General features: G+C 44.5%; 2 protein-coding genes across 3 annotated transcripts; both read right to left on the reverse strand.

The window, feature by feature from the left end:
* Positions 1-773: 773 nt before the first annotated feature.
* cyhr1 (cysteine/histidine-rich 1) lies at positions 774-7,134 on the reverse strand. Of its 2 annotated transcripts, none has more exons than XM_034544763.1 (7): positions 6,612-7,134; positions 6,045-6,379; positions 4,797-4,891; positions 3,982-4,125; positions 2,600-2,811; positions 2,229-2,407; positions 774-1,517 (listed from the first exon to the last, which is right to left on the reverse strand). In XM_034544763.1, exons 2-7 carry the CDS (start codon positions 6,330-6,332, stop codon positions 1,305-1,307), a joined length of 1,131 nt encoding a protein of 376 aa, XP_034400654.1. In that variant the 5' UTR covers positions 6,333-6,379; positions 6,612-7,134; the 3' UTR covers positions 774-1,304. The 2 variants fall into 2 exon arrangements, with proteins under 2 accessions (XP_034400654.1, XP_034400655.1); XM_034544764.1 differs by having other exon boundaries at positions 6,045-6,316; positions 6,612-7,133.
* A 678-nt stretch (positions 7,135-7,812) lies between these two features.
* Positions 7,813-15,398, reverse strand: dclk3 (doublecortin-like kinase 3). The gene is made up of 7 exons (XM_034544762.1): positions 15,166-15,398; positions 14,012-14,205; positions 13,608-13,739; positions 10,984-12,210; positions 9,854-9,986; positions 9,535-9,702; positions 7,813-9,437 (listed from the first exon to the last, which is right to left on the reverse strand). The coding sequence occupies exons 1-7, from the start codon at positions 15,230-15,232 to the stop codon at positions 8,605-8,607; spliced, it is 2,754 nt and encodes a 917-aa protein (XP_034400653.1). The 5' UTR covers positions 15,233-15,398; the 3' UTR covers positions 7,813-8,604.
* Between the last annotated feature and the right edge of the window lie 2,471 nt (positions 15,399-17,869).

Here is a 17,869-nt window from a genome sequence, read left to right on the forward strand (position 1 = left end):
CATGCTATTAACGGAAATAATAAAGGTGCTGGATCTTTAGTTATGCAGAACCTAGTTGTTTTTGTACTGAAGGGGTGCAAATTCCCAAATAGATCTACAAATAATCAAATGCCCAAAAAGCAGCTGACACAGTGAATCTGGGTTTTGTTGGGGCTGACGATGTCTTTAAGGATTGTTCTGTTGTGCACATAAGGACTTAGGAATCTCACGGTTTACACACTTACACAGGCAGCCAGTCACATGTTAAAACCCAAATAAAGAAATGCTTAAAGTTCACTGATACTTAAATATGTAGGGTTAAGAGAAAAAAATGGTATTAGTGTTGCAGGTTAAATATAACCACAGCTGGAGGAAGAAGTCGAAGAACTAAAATATGCATGCAGCCAGGCCATCTCTCCTCTTGTTGAAAGGTATTAGGGGTCACTGGGGTCTTTCGTCTGTTCTGGCAAAGCTTGAGACACAAACTGGACACTTTTGCCAAAACAGAAATAAATCTTTGACTAGACTCAGGCATAAAGTGTGCAGAGGTAAAGGACACACACACACCACACACACACACACACACACACACACACACACACACACACACCACACACACACACACACACACACACCCTTTACACCCATTCTCTTGTTCAAAGAACAGCTCAGAATAGAGTCAATCACCCTATGTTCACATTATCACATCTTTGGGGCATTTCAACATAAAAAGCAGAGTTTGGGCCGTCACTTAACTCTCTTTCTCTTTCTTTTTCTTTTTCTTTTTCTCTCTCTCTCGCTCTGTCACACACACACACACGCACACAAACACGCACATGCACACACACGCAACATATGCACCCAGAACGTCCTGCTTAGTTTGGTGCTACCTTTGGCTGCCGGTGTCAGGGGGGAAAGGTCAGACACAACCTGGCTTCCACAGGTACACACCAACCAGCCCAGAACCACATCCCTCACCCCACACCTCCATCTCATAACAATACCCACCCATTTCCATAGCAACTCACAGCTCCCCGAGCAAGGGGTCTCACTATCTTGTAAAAGGAGGTACGTGTAATTAGTGGTGTGTGTGTGTGTCTTTAGGCGTGTGTACCCTGCGTGAATGTGTGTGTGATTGTATGTGTGTGTGTGCGTGTGTGGGTATTAAGAGGTATCAGTGGTTCAGTGGTGTTTCTCTGTAATCTTAATCAATCCACTCTCTCAGCCCCTCACCCGCAGTCAACCTTCTTCTTCCTTGTCCATTCCATCTTCTTCCTCCTCCTCCTCCACCATCCATACTCCTCCTCCTTCTTGTCCCTCACTCTTTATTTTTGGACTTGGAAGATGAACAGGCGCAGGTTGATGTTTTTGGCGGCCAGCAGTTTGTTACACTCCACCGAATCGGAGATGGGCAGAGGGACGTAGTCGGTCTCGTTGGCGTCGTTGCAGAAGGAGTGGTGGTGGATGACTGGCTTGATCCGCACGTCATCGTACGGCCCCTTCAGCAGCAGGAAGGAGCACTCCAGGGCAGAGTTCACCTGCACACACACAAACACATCCAACAGCTGCTGACTAGGGATTCACCAAATATGATCAAAATGTATTGATCTTATCTTTGATAAGAATCCTAAACAAATAAAGTTGTCAGTATTTATCTCGCTCCACTGCCAATTACAGTTTGCTTCAGTAACCAACTCCTCACCACCACATGTAAGAATATGATGCTGATCTCAGAAGACTTATTTGGGGGTTTCTAATTATTGTTAAGATAAATTATCACATTACTTTACTATTGTTGTTTCAATCTACTCTAAATATTCAACATGTATTGCATGATTGTCCATCCAAGAATAAGTATTCCTCCTCCCTTTTTGTCAATAAAGTTGTCTGTGGGTGACTCTTCCTTATCTGAAATGAAGGGTGAAACATTCAGGGTGTCGTATCCTGTAAGGATCGTGAACTCCTTTTTATTTGATCAAATAAAATGTCCACGACATGTATAAGAGAACGATAACAGAGCTCACACACAAACATTAGAGCAGGAAGTGCACACTTCCATGTTTAAGCAACCTCGTGAAAACAGACGTGTTAAAAAGTCATGAGCAGCTCGGATGGCAGAAATACAATAGCTTCTCAATTCTGTTAGCTAAGCAGTGATGATCGCTCTGTAACAATCAGGCCACGTTCTCAACATTGTCAGTGCTGAAAACCTTAAAGAACTCAACACGGACAGACAGCAGTGCGTGTACCTTGCTTTTGAGGATGAGCTGGAAGGAGAGTGTGCGCTTGCAGGACAGGTTGGGGTTGCGCTCAGAGTCGTTGACGCGGGCCTTCAGCACCCACGTCTGGTTGAGAACGGTGAAGCGCGGGGTTTCATAGTACAGACGAGTGATGAAGTCATCCGTGCGGTACGGCCTGAACTGCACCTCTGGGTGGACAAATAAATGGAGGACAAGATTTGAAACAGAGAGCAACGGGAATATTACATCTCAAGTTATTGTAACCAGTTTTACGAGTACAAGGAGGGGAGGTGTTACATTAAGATAATTTCTCACACTTCACAGACTTATTATTTGTCTGCTACTATTTGCCTTTGTCTTTACATATTTGTTGCATGTACCTGTAAACCCAATCTTTTCGTAGCAGAGCAGACTGAAGATGGTGTTATAGAGCTGCATGTCTCTGCGGTGGTTCTGGTCCATCTCTCCCAGTATTCCCATCAGCTCTGTACCAGTCTTAGTGGGATGGGAGCACTCATCCTCATGTGCTGGCAGCTCGTGGAAGGGCCCTTGCCAAGGGCAGCCAATTCTCTTGTACTTACACTGTGTCACCCTGGCAACATAATGGTGAGTGTGAGTTAAAAGACAAACTCTAGGAAGGAAAGAAATGGCTTTATATAAATGAGGTCCTTTACAGAGACGCTTTGTGATGAATACACGTACTTTCCTGCTCTGAGTGGAGGGTACTAATAATATCAAAAGGTGCTTATTAACCTTGGTTGTGAACCAAGGCTAATTGATACTACACTAATGATACGTATGTGCTGAGAGCCAACCTCAAGGAAAGAAAGCTTTGGAGTTTTATCCTTTACATCCTGGATTTAGGTTTTTTTCAATTAATACCTGTTACTTTCTCAACGATAAAAGTGGGGTATTTATAATTTGAAAGGTACTAGTTAGCCTCGGGAGTGAACCAAAGATAATTACACCACTCTGATGTAACTCACTTTATGTATATCTACATTCCTTCTTTATGAAAAGAAGCAGTCACATCTTTAGAGAGCAGCACATTTTTCTGTCTGACCTGACCAAAAACTGTCCGTTGTCATGGTAACATTAGCACAGGCACAGCTGTCCTAAACAGGGTCACCTGTTGCTATAGCAACAACCCCATAGGATTTCATGCATGCAAATTTAATCGGCCTGAGCTACATACACGCAACAAACACACAGTCCATAATCATATCAGCTGGTTTTCCTGTCAGAAGTAGCAGGTCACAAGCTTCCCATCTTCCCCAAATCAACCCCATGTGATACAATTACCTTACACGCACACACCAATGCATATCTACTTGTGAGTTTGTCGTTGTGTGTGTGTGTGTTTGGTATGCACACAGCTTCCATTTTCAAGTTTCTGTTTCATTTCTTTGTAATCTGAAAGAGCGTGAACTCATTTCATTTGAACATTTGTGGAGAAACTGATTTGAACTCAAACCTTTGAGCCGATGTTTTTACATTATGCGTTTTTTGTATGTGTGTGTCAACTTGTCCATCAATCTTTGTGAGGACTAATTTTAGTTTTAATGAGAAACTTTTTGGACAGTGACAACATTTTGACCGGTCCTCACTTGGCATGTTTAAGGTTCAGATTAGAATTAGGGCATAGGTTTGGGTAAGGGTCTAGGGAATGCATATGTGTGTGTGTGTGTGTGTGTGTGTGTGTGTGTGTGTGTGTGTGTGTGTGTGTGTGTGTGTGTGTGTGTGTGTGTGTGTGTGTGTATACCTGTCTTGGCACTCCTCTTTCTGGTGTCTCTCTAAGCTGGACCGGGGGAACTGCTTTTGGCAGAAGGTACATTCTGTCGGCAGCTCACTGACAGCCTTCTCCACTGCGAGGTTCCTGCAGCAGAGGTTCTTGCTGATCTCACACCTACAAAAACACATCATCTCAATGCAGTGGTGACATTTGTAGTATGTCAAGAATGTTCAGACGAGTTTGTGAACAATGGACGTTATGCTTTTCTAAATTGTTGGTGGCAATTTATCAAATTCCTGTTGACGTGAAAATCTACTCTTCCTGTACCAATGCATCAGTGTATGTTATGTCTTAAATAACAGATTTATTACTTATTAACTTAACGGTCCAGTGTCACTTCAGGGGGCATCTTACAGTCTTCACTGCATGTTTATCCTGCTTTTTGAAATCCTTTTCATCTTGCCTCAAGCCAATGTGTGTTTTTGATACTCTGAAGGCCATTAGCAAGCATCACATACCCCCTGACTCAGAAATGGCAGAAAACAAAACAATATTCTTTTCCCAAGTTGTTGGATCAGTTACGGAAGTGTACAAGATGGTATACCACCTACATTATTAGTAGTTTTACCGTCTTCTGTGTCTGTGGACAGTATAACTGTTTTGACACACCAGTCTGGGAGCGCTCGCAAAAAATATCAAATTTAGATGTATCAATGTCTAAACAAAATGATGTTCAGATCTACAACCATTACCTCAAGTAACTAGCTTCTTCTGATTTGGATTCTAGTTTGTATTCCTATGTGCACTAGTCAGAAAGTGCTGACGTCACAGGGAGCTTGGTGTACCTGCAGTTAGGACACGTGGCCTGTTCCTCCTTGAGGCGAGAATCCGCCAGGAGGTGGATAAAACAGCCTGTACACATCAGGTGTCCATTTGTACACTGTTGTGGGAAAAATAACATTGAGATGTCAAAATGGTCAAACAAAGTGTTTGAGGAAAGTGGTAAAAAAATCATTACTGTGGAAGAGGCACAGTGAGCCTTGTTAGTGCAAGCTGCAAAGGACTAGGTTGGAAAATTGGAATTAAACTTTCTCTTGTTGAATACAATTACAACAATGTGAACAGTTGTATGGTATATATGGTTTGCTTAAAAGTTTACGAATTGGGACTGCTTAAAATAGAGGATTGGGGAAAATACTGAGGACGAAACTATATGTATGTTATATTCAAAACCAAACACAAGTGTGTGTAAATGTGATTAAACATGTTTTGCTAAAGGCAATTTTTAATTCTAGTGAGGTTATAACAATGGTTTGGTTAAAACCGCCCAACAATAGTGTAACAGCTCCACCATTGGAAAAATAACAGCAAGATTACAAATAAGTATTTTATAAAGAAGATCATTCAGAATAATGGAAAGTTCGGTGGGATTTATCGAATAACAGGCTTAATGTTATGTACTTGTTGTGCTTCTCTAAGTCAATGTGTTTTAATGTATGTACTTTTGTCAATATGATGGATGGAAAGAATGTAATTGTGTGTTTACACAGTATTGGTAATACATGTTAAATGGCAGTTTAAAACATGTGTGCTGCATGCTGCACAAGGGCATGTAAATGTTTAAGACTAACTGAACAATTATTAATGGAAAACGTGTTCACTTGACATTGAAGTGAGCAGTTTGAGGTCATTATGGAGGATGTTGGGGTAGGTTGAAGGGAGGGGCAAAAGATTATTCAGATTGAGGTTTTGGTTGAGTTTTTATGTGGGATTTGGGGATGTGGCTTTTTCACTGAGGGTTATTTGTGGATATTTCACAGTACAATGTTATAAACTTGAGGCAGCACAGCTGGCCACTCGGCCTGGGTGTGTCTGGTCTCTCAGCCTCATGGCTCAGCTTCCAGCATAGACACATGGGGCCTGTGTTGCAGATCTAGTATCACTAAAAATAAATGGAGCTGGCCAACATATTCAACAGGTTGGCTCTGGGGATCGGCCGTTGGGACATGTGGGGGGTTTCTAGTATGATGTCCAGCTGTTGATGGCAGGTTTAGGATTATGAGGGGAAGGTTCATGATTGACACCACGTTTACCTGGTACACAGACGCCTTGGGTAAGTCTAGGCACACGGTGCAGCACAGCACTGAGTACAGTCTATCCTCCAGCTTTCCTGACTCTCCATCGGGCACCCTCACCCTCTTCTTGGGTGGCTCGTCCGGGTGAGGCTCGGGCCCTTCTCGCCGTATCCCGACCTCCTCCTGCATGGCCGCGACCCCGGCGACAGCCTCCGCCGCTGCCCCCACGGCCCCGACCCCCATGCCGGCCGAGGAGGAGCCAGGGGCGGCCACGACGCCCACGTCTCTCTCTTCCAGCGAAGACATGGCGATGACTATCTAGAAATGTCTAAAATGTACCTGTCGCGAGCAGGCTGAGCCCGAAGTGTTAGCAGGTTAGCTCCGAGCTAACGGTCAGCTGACAGCTCGCTATCGTTAGCTCGGCTGTCAGAAAAGGAATGCAGGCTAATGGTAACTTTTTACTAATATTATTAATATTGACGCCACTTACGAACGTGGTATTTAACAAGCAAATGATTGCGTAATAACGAGACAGTGTAATGTAACTATGACGTAATTAAACGTGAACTAGGGCTGTTGACTTACAGTTAGCTAGCGGACTACGCGGCTAGCTGCGTTGACACAAACACAGCGGTCCTCTCGCTCTGCAGAACAAAAACAACTCGTCTCTCAGCTGTTGTTGTGCTCTCGACGCCGTTATTCGCGCCGACAGCAGATTACAACGATGCCCACCAGCGGCCCGGCTCGGCTGCTCGTCTAACGTCCCTGCTCCGGTACCGACCGACCGTCCACGGGACCCACGGGAGCTGTCGGTGATTAAAGTCGCGGCTAGAGACGGTTCTGCTGGGACTCGTCTCTCTGGCTACACAGCCATCTTTGTTTTTTCCTGTCCGTCTCCCCCGACTTTACCCTGCACAGACTCCGGGTCAAATGCGTTATTACTCAGGCAGGTTCCCGATCGTGGCCGATAACTGAAGTAGCGTATTTAAAAGTAAAAATGGTGCGTGTATCTGTCAGGGCCTCTGGGTGCCAGTGACTACTTCAGTACAGCCCTGGCTGACAGTGGAATGTTTTATTGTGGCAGATGACTTGGGGTATTTAAAGAGTTTTTAAAGGCGCATGCGTAGTGAGCACCTGCTGGTCAGTGTATATGGCAGGCATTGAAAGGTGACCAAAACCTGATATGCGACAATTTTAGGACACATCAGCAAAGGACACATCATTTAGTTTATGTTTATGAACCACGCCTACACGTTATAACGTCGTAATAACACCGTCACGAGTGACATCTAACACTTTTGACAAAACTTCATAACAAAAAACACCTTGTTCCTGCCGCCATGTAATGGCCCTCTGACAGCAATCCATCAAAGTGTCTCAACTGGTTGTAAGAGGCCCTGTGATTACGTGTGTTCAGGATGCACACATAATTCAGCGAATAAAGGGTGATCGAATAAAGCCCTAACCTTGAATTGAACATAATTTGTATTGACAAAATATTAACCACTGGCCACTGATACTAGGTCAGATACATTTCTAAGTTGTTTCATCCCTCCAGGGCCCCATATATGTGGCTTAGCAGCCTCAAGGGTTAGAAGGGGTGCATTTGTGTACTATGGGGGGCTGCATGTGTGTCCTTTGGGTTAGGTGGGGCAGGATGTTTGCGTCAGCTGTCTGTAATGTGGAGGGACAAGACTAACCCCTCCCATTGGACAGACAGATAAGCCTTATTTGGTGTGTGTGGAATGGCAGTGGAGCCATACCACCCTCAGCTATGCACACACTTAGCCAGTAACAGTATGTGGTCACATGCTCTGTCCTGAATGCTGGACAACTCTAACTATTACCCATGGATCTTATCAAACTTTAATTTGTTCAAATATTGCCACAGACTGATCATCATCACACGTTTACAGTGTCAAGAGTATTCATTACAATCAGCAGTAGTTTGTTTCCAAACAATACCAATACAAAATAAGTAAGCACATTTTCAGAAAGATGGCATTCAAAAGTTTAGTAAATATAGCAAACGTTAACCAGGATTCAAATGAAAAGTTATTGGTACAGATATTTTTTGTTTAGTAAACAAATGTTGCCAGCTGAAGATCCTAGCACAGACGGAGAAGGGTACAAACAAGGAGGATGGGTCGCTGTCATCACACAATCAATCCAAAATAGTTACAGTGGGAATGGCGTAACATATCTAAGTTAAACATGGCTGGCAGGAAAATAAACAACTGAAACAAAAACACTTCAGAAATGTACTACAAAAAAGTATTTTCATGAATACACCACGCCATTATGAACAACGACAAACAGCAAATATGTTTATATCCAGATTACATCCTGCTTGATTAACTCTTACCTTAGTCATTAATACACATCATCTCATTATTTGTGATTGCCGGATACATGGATTACACACATGTATGAGATATATCTAGCCTTATTAATCAGACCCTATTCAATCCCAAGAGAGTAAATCAGATCATCTGCAGGTCAGTCAAGGATCAGCTGCCAGGAAATCAGGGGTATTGTCTGGAACAATGACAGTGATGATGCTGATCTAATCACACGGTTAAACAGGAGATTGACAGCGAGGTCGAGACTCTGTGGGTGGATGGGTGGTGGTAGTGTGAACCTTCAGGTCCTGGTCTTGGGCGAGGTGGTTTTGGGTGTCGGCCGTGGTCGGGTTGTGAAGGGGAGGTGTGAGGTTTTGCTGATGCAGAGAGTGAGATGAAGAAGCTGCTGGGTTGGAGGATGGATGGTGTTGTGTTGAGCGATCCACTGTGGTTTTTTGCGCTGTATTGATGGAAGGCATTGAATATGGAGGGGATTGCTGTTGTCTGTTTTGTTTTGATTGTGTTTTAATCTGGGATAGAAGCTCACTCTGGCTTGCTGGGATCCCATAATGCAAGTCTGTGGGACCTGGATCCTGTATTTCTGGCCTGCTTGGCTCCCTGCTTGGTGAGCCAGAATCTGTAGAGATGTACTCAGGTTTCTGTTGACCAGGTTTAGCCTCTGTGTACACTTTAATCTGTGGCGATAAGGTGTTAGCTGTGCTTGTCTCTTTTGAAAGTTGCCGTGGTGGATTGTCTTCATCTTGTCCTCTTCCTGTGTTCATCTTAGCGCTGAACCCTTTCTGTGTGACCTCTCCCTCGCTGCTGGTTTGACCTGGTGTTTTGTCTGGCACTGTTTTGGCTGCATTGGTCTGAATAAGTCTCTGGACTAGTCTGGACTTGTCTGGTTCTGCACCAGTAGCTGCTGTGTCCCTCTGAGTTGTGTCTGTGAGCGCCCTCTGCCTGCAAATAGAAGCCATAGCCTTCACCCAGGGATGCATCAAGGTCTGCTCTGCTGTCAGCCTCACTGTGGGATCTGGCTGAAGCAGAGCTCTGACAAGGCCTCTGGCTTCTGCACACAAACACACACAGAGGAAGACCTATTGTTTATTTGTGTTTGTGTGTATAGACATTTGTCGGAGCACACTTTATATTTCTGTACTTCTCACCTTCTGAGATGGGGTCCCAGTAGGGGGACAAGAAGTGGAGTTGTCCCTGTTTTATGAGTTGAAACAGCTCTTCCTGGTCCCGATCCCGACTGCGAAATGGGGGAAATCCACACAGCAAGATATAGAGAATAATACCCAGAGCCCAAACGTCCACCGCAACACTATAACCTGTTGGGTCAAACCACAATCATTATTCAAATTTAGATTGGAAAATGAGCAAAGACTTTCGATATATAAGAAACAAAAATATTTAGTGAAATGCAGATTTAAAAGTAAAAAGGAATGTAAAACAGGGATTTATGCAACAAAGAGCACTAACCTGTCTCACAGAGAATCTCTGGGGCTACATACGTGGGTGTGCCACATATAGTGAAGACAGGTTCAGTCACAACCATGGCAAGACCAAAGTCTGCCAACTTCAGCCTACAGATGCCAGCAGCCATATGCTCTATCTGAGAGAACAAGAAAAACCAGACAGACAGGAGTCAATCATGGAGGCGTTGAGACTATATTTTTAAAATTCAAATGTCTCCAGGGGCAACCACCTGCTTGCCAGAGAAAATTGTGTTATATCTTCAGATATTAATTGTAACTCCAGATTAAGTTAAATAGCGACACTATGAGGCGCACAGTGTGACATGTAAGGTTAGACAAAGTATTAAAAAAGTGTCCAGACAGAAGATGAAAACAAGTTGGATAAATGTTGAATTACACTATTAACTTAATAATAACTTAGTAACAATAAACTATGTAGAATTTTTGTGGTTTAAGTTAAGATTTGCAGACCTAATAGATCACAATATGGATGGTAATTTTAATATAGGATATTATGAGACAAAGAAATAGATTTCTACTGAATCATTTTGCTTTCTAAATATTAAAGCCACAATCTAACTATAAAGCTAGGAATCTCTGTCTGCCTGTGTGTCCTTCGCCTCTATCTTGAGAACTGCTCATCCGATCTACTTCACACTTGGTGGATGTATTGCACCCAAGGGAGAGCTTTTGTTGAATTTGGTGCAATTTAGGCACGTGACACGTAAACAAGCAAATGGTGCTGTTCAGCAGTGCTTCAGAGTCTTAATTCAATATTTTTCATACCTATGTTAGGGCCCTTTTAGTAGCGCAAGTCTGCCTCTAGTGTTTCCTGTGAACTGTTTTCACTGGTGTTTCTCACCATGTGTAGCTGCGACATGGGTAAATAAACCAACTATGTCATGGCAGGTGTATTGCTGAGGATCCACGGAAGCACTGTTGACTGTAAAGTTCTTTGTATGTGCGGTTTTCGAGAACCCCACAGGCCAAGCATTCAGCCTGAAGGGACATGTTTTCAACGGCCGCTGCACTAGTGTATACAATTATATCTCTGGCACTCCTTTGTAGCAATATGAAAAAAGGTAGTTATTAAAGATACAATAATGATCACAATAATCACATACAAACGCTCACCAGTAGGTTTTCTGGTTTGAGGTCTCGGTGGACAATACTTTTGCAGTGGATGTAGTTCAGTGCTTCGCTCACATCTGACACCATCAGTCCTGATTCGCCCTCTGGAAACTTCCCCCTCTCACTGATGGCCTCAAACAGATCCCCCCCGCTCACCAGTTCCATTACCAGGTAGGAGTGAGTGTGTGTGTGGTGGTGCGCCAACAGCCGCACTATGCGTGGGTGACAGAGGCTACCCAGAAGGCTCAGCTCGTTCTGCATCATGTGCTCTCGACCAATCAGCTTGGAGCGTTCAACAATCTTCACGGCGAGGGTTTGTTTGTTGTCGCGACGACAACACTCTCGCACTACCGCAAAGTTGCCATCTCCAACCACGCGTCCTATTTCATAAAAATGCTCGATATCTGCCAAGGTGACACTACTGTCATCTGAGGGAAGGTCAAAGCTCGTCCTATGCTGAATCTCCTTGTGTACTTTACCCACATTTGGAAGTAAATTTGAAATTAATTGTGCAACACTCTTCTCCTCATGTCTGCTGATTGGCTGAGGAGGTGTAGGGCTGAGGTGAACGTACAATTTTCTCACTTCCTGTTCTGTATATGAACTTCCTTTTTGCTTCCTCGACACAGGAGGAAGTGGGACCTTCCCTGACAGTAGATTGAGCCGCTCTGGTACCTCATGTTTAACTCTCCTTGCTAAGCAGTCTTCACACAGTGTAGGAGGGGATATGTCTGCTTCTCTAAGACTTTCCTCACGTTTAAATGGACCAATGACAGGAGGCTGTCGCGCTCTGACTCCGCCCTTCACACACAGTCTTTGCAGGTGGTTGGGCAGGTGAGCAGGTTTTCTGCATGAATTCATTTTATGACACTTCCGTGCTTCTGACTTGTAATCATCAGGCTGGTGTGTGTCTAAATAGTGAGGCGGCTGAGTACTTCTGTGAGTAATAGCATGTTTTATGACATGTGCATTTGTGTCCTGGTGAGTCTCTTGGTTAGTGTGAGTCTTGCTAGTGTCTGTCCCCTCACTGTATCCACTGTCAGCCTTTGCTGCTTTATCTGGCGCTGGACGAAGTCTTTTCTCCCAGGCCTGTAGTGCATCAGCTCGGTAATGGGAATGATCTGGAAACAGCTCCTCCAGAGCCTCCTGCACATCGCTCAGCTCTGGACGAGCCTTCCCCACCGCCAGGAATGCCACCTCGCCCCGAAAGAAATCACATACACCTTTCACCTATGAAAAAATAGATAAAAAGGGACAATTTAGGAGAGACAAGGGGACCACATCCGGACCTTATGACAACATCGTATGGCCCATGACTTGCTCAGTAGATGGGTGTCAACTGAAGATCAGGGCACTCGGTGTGCCGGCAGAGCGGGACAAGGGGGGACAGTGTCCTGGGGCCACATAACTCCAGGAGTGCAGTGTGTCAACTTGTTTTAGCTATTTTAAATCAACAATTTTCTGACATGATTCTTATCAAAATGTAGTTTCAAACTATGTAAAGTGTCTTTGAGTATCACGAAAAGCGCTATATAAATTATTATTATTATTATTATTAGTGTCCCAGTGCCTCACAGCAAACCTGGGGGCCAGGTACACATTTGTGGGAGTAGTTAGTATTGGCCCATTGATGTATTTATGCCTCAGGGTTAGGGTTGCAAAGAGGCAGAAAGTTTCCGGAAAGTTTCCACGGGAATTTTGTCTCGGGAATCTTGAAAAGAAAAATGTGCAAAAGTTTTTTTGCAAAAGCATATAACAGGGAACTTAAATGTAGTTGAGAACAAGACTATGCACGCCTAGCTCAGCTGGACCCTGAATGCAGCTGGTTGGGAACATTGTCTGCCAGAAACGTAAACGTAAACGTAAAACGTTGTGTTGTTTGTGAACGTCTTTGTCATCAGTGTTGCGTCTGAACGTTTCAGCCCTTTGCTTGGCAAGTGTGAGAGCGCTGAGTTGCGTAGAGGCCAAGAGCGGTATTGCAGACAGATAGAGATTCCAATTATAGCTCGCAACATATTGAAAAAAATAACTGAACTAGTTCATTTTTTGGAGCTGTGAACTTAGTTCAACATTTTTAATTATGAACTATGAACTGAACTAGTTCATTTTAAAATTTGTGAACTATGAACTGAACTAGTTCATGTAGAAAGTGAACTTTCCCAACACTGTTTGTCATTACCTAGCATATTGATTACTTGGTAAACTGAAGCCACGTTCATTTTAATACCAAGTTTATTTGTATACAGTAGACTAACTTTTTACAGCAGTGAGGAGGACGTTGATGAGGTCCGGGAAGAAAGCATTTAGACCTGAAAGGATTCAGGGAAAAACACTAAAAACAAAATGTGAGTTGGGGGGTGGTGATACACCTTTTTTATTCAACGTTCATGTTTTTGTTGTTCGATGAAAGAATAAAGTTCTACTCACAAAATGTCAAAAATGTAATCTTTAAAAGTTGTATTATGAATGTTTGCATGCATGTCTGCTTATGACAAGGTAAATACAGTTAAATTACCCCAACATTTCCAGTTTATTCCTGTTGATTCCCGTGGAAAGTTTCCAACTTTTAATATTCCCGGAATTTTGAAACCCTGCTCAGAGTTAATGAGGGCATGGTTGAGTCTCACCTCTCGTGCGTGGGTTGTGTACAAGCGTGTGACTCTGGCTCTGTGCCAGCGAGGAAAACCCAACGCCTCAGATATATCCAATAGCAGCTGCTCGAAGGACACCACCCCTCTACGGTTCAAGAGGACTGTTACCTTGAAAACATAGAGACAATATTACAGTTAGTTATTAGTATTTATAACTGCAGACTTATGCAGACTTATCAATGTGTTCTAAACATATATGATTGCAATATTACCAAAGCAAAAGTATAAACACTCCTAACCTCTCAATACAAACATTGCTCTTATTAACACTTTATTACTAATCTATATATGTATTGACCATTGACAAAGCCATAAGTCACAACCTATAAACCTGCCATGAATTTTACAGTGCAACTGAAAATGGTAAATATTGAGTTCACCTTGCGTAGTGTGCTTTGACCACAGGGCCGGATGATGGTAACCAGATGGGGCCTCTCTGCGCTCTCTTCTGCATGGCGTGTGTGGAAGAGAGGGAGCTGAGGAAGAGGGAAGTGGGATCTAAGGCCCTGTCGCGTATGGTGGGGGTGAATGGGCCATGGCTGCGGGACCCCGACAGCACGCTTAAACAACGGGACTGGAGGAGCGGAGGCAGGAAGAAAAGGAGGACGGGTGGAAGCACAAACACAGAAAGCAAGAGTTGGATGATTGAAAGTGTAACTAATAACACCGATGTCATCACGTTTTTCTTTTAGACTTTTAATCAAAGGAAACCTTGTGAGTGTGTGTGTGCGTGTGTGTGCGTGTGTATGTGTGTGTGTGTGTTTGAAAACAAATCCGGCTGATCAGATTTGAGTGTTTTCCATCACATGGAGTGCAAGGGCCATTTGAGATTCTTCAAGCACCTTGCTCCACTTGCTGAATAATTTAGGCTTCCTTAAGTCATGTAACCCCCCCCCCCCCCCCCCCCACCCCCACCCCCACCCCCCTCACACACACACAACCACACACACGCACGCACACATGCACACACGCACACAACTTAACAAAGGCTTGCTTGACCTGTTTAGGGCTCAGCTGAATCTGCATGATTAATGAAGCATTGGAGACACACAGCATCTTTGACGTTTCACTTTCTGGCACTAATGGAGACGGAGGGATGTTTTCTGTCCAGTCAGGGGGGGGGGGTTCCAGATGCAGAACAATAGACACAAGACCCTAAACCTCGAACATGATGACCAGTGCCCTTCTTTAAATAAGACACCACTGGCATCACAGAATCACAGACAGTCAAACACACACTTCACAAAAAAAGCATTTCACAGTGACACCCTGGTCTCCAAGCTTAAACATCTCATAAGCAGCTGTGGCCAGTTGAGAAAGACTGAATCAGGCCTTTCTTGGTGGTCTCAGAGGGACCATGCATGCACAATCTTTCAAATCTTCAAAAAAGTTAGTGTGGGCTAGTTAATGCAGACAATTTAGTCATCCCATTTTAAAAAACAGATTATTATTTGTAATAGCGAGTCTTGAATCAGTAACGTTTTTTTAAATATTTTAACTGTATTTTATCCATTCAATCAGGCCATCGACTCACCTGCCATTCTCCCTTTAGTGTCGCGCGCCGCTTCGCCTCCATATCGAGTTCTCTGTGAGGGCGTCATGAAGCTCACGAGCTAAAACTATTTAGTTTGTTTCGCTTTTATTCTTGTATTTCTCCACAGGTCGCTGCGGTCACATCTTCGGCTGTTTCTTTCAGAAAAGGTAACAGGATGCGTGGAGAGAGGACCGGACCTAGTGTAGCCACAGTGGTTACCATGGATACACGTCAAGTTAAACGGCTCGCGAGGGAGAGATGCCGGAAGCGGAGCGGTTATGACGTCAATTAAAAATATTTTAAAAAACTGAATCTTGTTCTGTGGGTTGAAGAGCAGCATGCTTTTTAAAATAAACACGTGGTTGTCATCTATTTTAGAGTCTCAGTAAAGCGACTGTGAGTGGACTTACTTGCTGAATAAGTTCAATGCGTTTTATTTTGAATGTTCTGACCGGAACTGCACTGTTGTGCACTGTGATGAGATCAGAGTATCCAAATGCATCCCACAAGCACGACCACTAGCAGCCAAACGTCTTTAATTATATTTTCTCACTTTCTAAGGGATGTTGGGCTTTAAGGGCTGATTGAAACACAGCTTCAAATTGTCAGTTAGATGTAAATGCTAAATAAATTGACATCTAAAACTATACATAACAAAACTACAACCATAGCAAGCCTGAAGGAGCACCCTGATGGCCAACGGCTCAGGACCCCTTTGAGATCCTTTAAGATGTACCTTATTCTGATCACTGTTGAACATATGCAAACAGCAATAAGGGCTCGCAAGTAATCATTGCTTAATTTTCAGGGGTTACAAGCCTAAAAGCTTGGAAACTACTAGCCGAGGGGTTGAAGGCCTTTGCTGACCATCTAATCACTCTTCCCTCTCTGCACTGGAACTATAATAGTGACATATCTAATATCTAAAGCCTTATAAGCCTTACAAGTCCATCATTTTAGCCTATTATTAATGTGCATTAAGTAATTTTCTCACAACCTCCAAATAGATAAGACTTTACTCAATTAGAGATACTGCCCTTTTTAAAACGTGTTTCTGTTTCACCTGGAGAGTTACTGAAGTAAAAATAAATTATCGTACAAACCCTTTTGTATCAAAATGACTGGAAGAAGGTTATGGTGTAAAATCACACTGACAAAGGGGGGAGAGGAACTGCCAGTTGTAGGGACAGTTACCATAGTGTCACTGATGGAATCTAGTACTCTGCCTCACACACACACACACACACAGTGTCCGGTTGATCTTTCAATGCACTGCCCCCACGTCTCTGTCTCCAAGGATACTGTAAATATTAGATTGGGAAGCAACAACTCTTATTCCGGCTTCTTATCCTGGACTCACTTTTGCTGTCTTGAAAGTGCTGAATATTGTAAATCCATAATCCTTCATTTATTTGTTCCCTTATAGCTTGAGGTGTTCTCCTGTTTTTTAAGTGTATTCTCAAGGTATTTTCTACATCTTTCAGAGTGACAGTAGAGGAAACAAGGGGAGAGAGAAAGGTGATGACATGCAACGAAGGTCGACCGGCTGGACTTCTCACTACGTTGTCAAGTACTGATTCTGTTTCCAGGTTGAAAACTTCATCCATCCATCCATCCATTATCACCCGCTTATCCGGGGTCGGGTCGCGGTGGCAGCAGGTTCAGCAGGCCGACCCAGGCTTCCCTCTCACCCGCAGCACTTTCCAGCTCATTCTGGGGGATCCCGAGGCGTTCCAAGGCCAGCCGGGAGATATAATCCCTCCAGCGTGTCCTCGGTCTTCCCCGGGGCCTCCTACCAGTTGGACGTGCCCGGAAAACCTCTAATGGGAGGCGTCCAGGAGGCATCCTAACTAGATGCCCGAACCACCTCAGCTGACTCCTTTCGACACGAAGGAGCAGCGACTCGACTCCAAGCTCCCCCCTGATGTCCGAGCTCCTTACCCTATCTCTAAGGCTGAGCCCGGCCACCCTACGGAGGAAGCTCATTTCGGCCGCTTGTATCCGAGATCTCGTTCTTTCGGTCACGACCCAGAGTTCGTGACCATAGGTGAGGGTTGGAACGTAGACCGACCAGTAAATGGAGAGCTTTGCCTTCCGGCTCAGCTCCCTCTTCACTAAGACGGACCGGTACAGCGCCTGTTTTACTGCTGCAGCCGCACCGATCCGCCTATCGATCTCCCGCTCCACCTTACCCTCACTCGTGAACAAGACCCCGAGATACTTGAACTCCTTCGCTTGGGGTAGGCAGTTTGCCCCCACCTGGAGGGAGCAATCCGCCGGTTTCCGGCAGAGCACCATGGCCTCAGATTTGGAGGTGCTAACTCTCATCCCTGCCGCTTCGCACTCGGCTGCAAAACGCCCCAGTGAATGCTGGAGGTCACGGTCCGAGGAGGCAAACAGGACCACATCATCCGCAAACAGCAGAGAGGCGATCCCGAGACTCCCGAACCGGATCCTCTCCGCCCCCTGGCTGCGCCTAGATATCCTGTCCATGAAGGTCACGAACAGGACCGGTGATAAAGGGCAGCCCTGGCGGAGGCCAACACCCACCGGGAACGTGTCTGACTTACTACCGAGGAGACGAACACAGCTCCTACTGCAGGCATACAGAGACCGGATGGCCCGTGCCAACGGGTCCGGCACCCCATACTCCCGCAGCACCCCCCACAAAAACCCCAGAGGGACCCGGTCGAAAGCCTTCTCC

This window comes from Cyclopterus lumpus, chromosome 11 (assembly GCF_009769545.1).
Source record: "Cyclopterus lumpus isolate fCycLum1 chromosome 11, fCycLum1.pri, whole genome shotgun sequence".
NCBI lineage: Eukaryota > Metazoa > Chordata > Actinopteri > Perciformes > Cyclopteridae > Cyclopterus > Cyclopterus lumpus.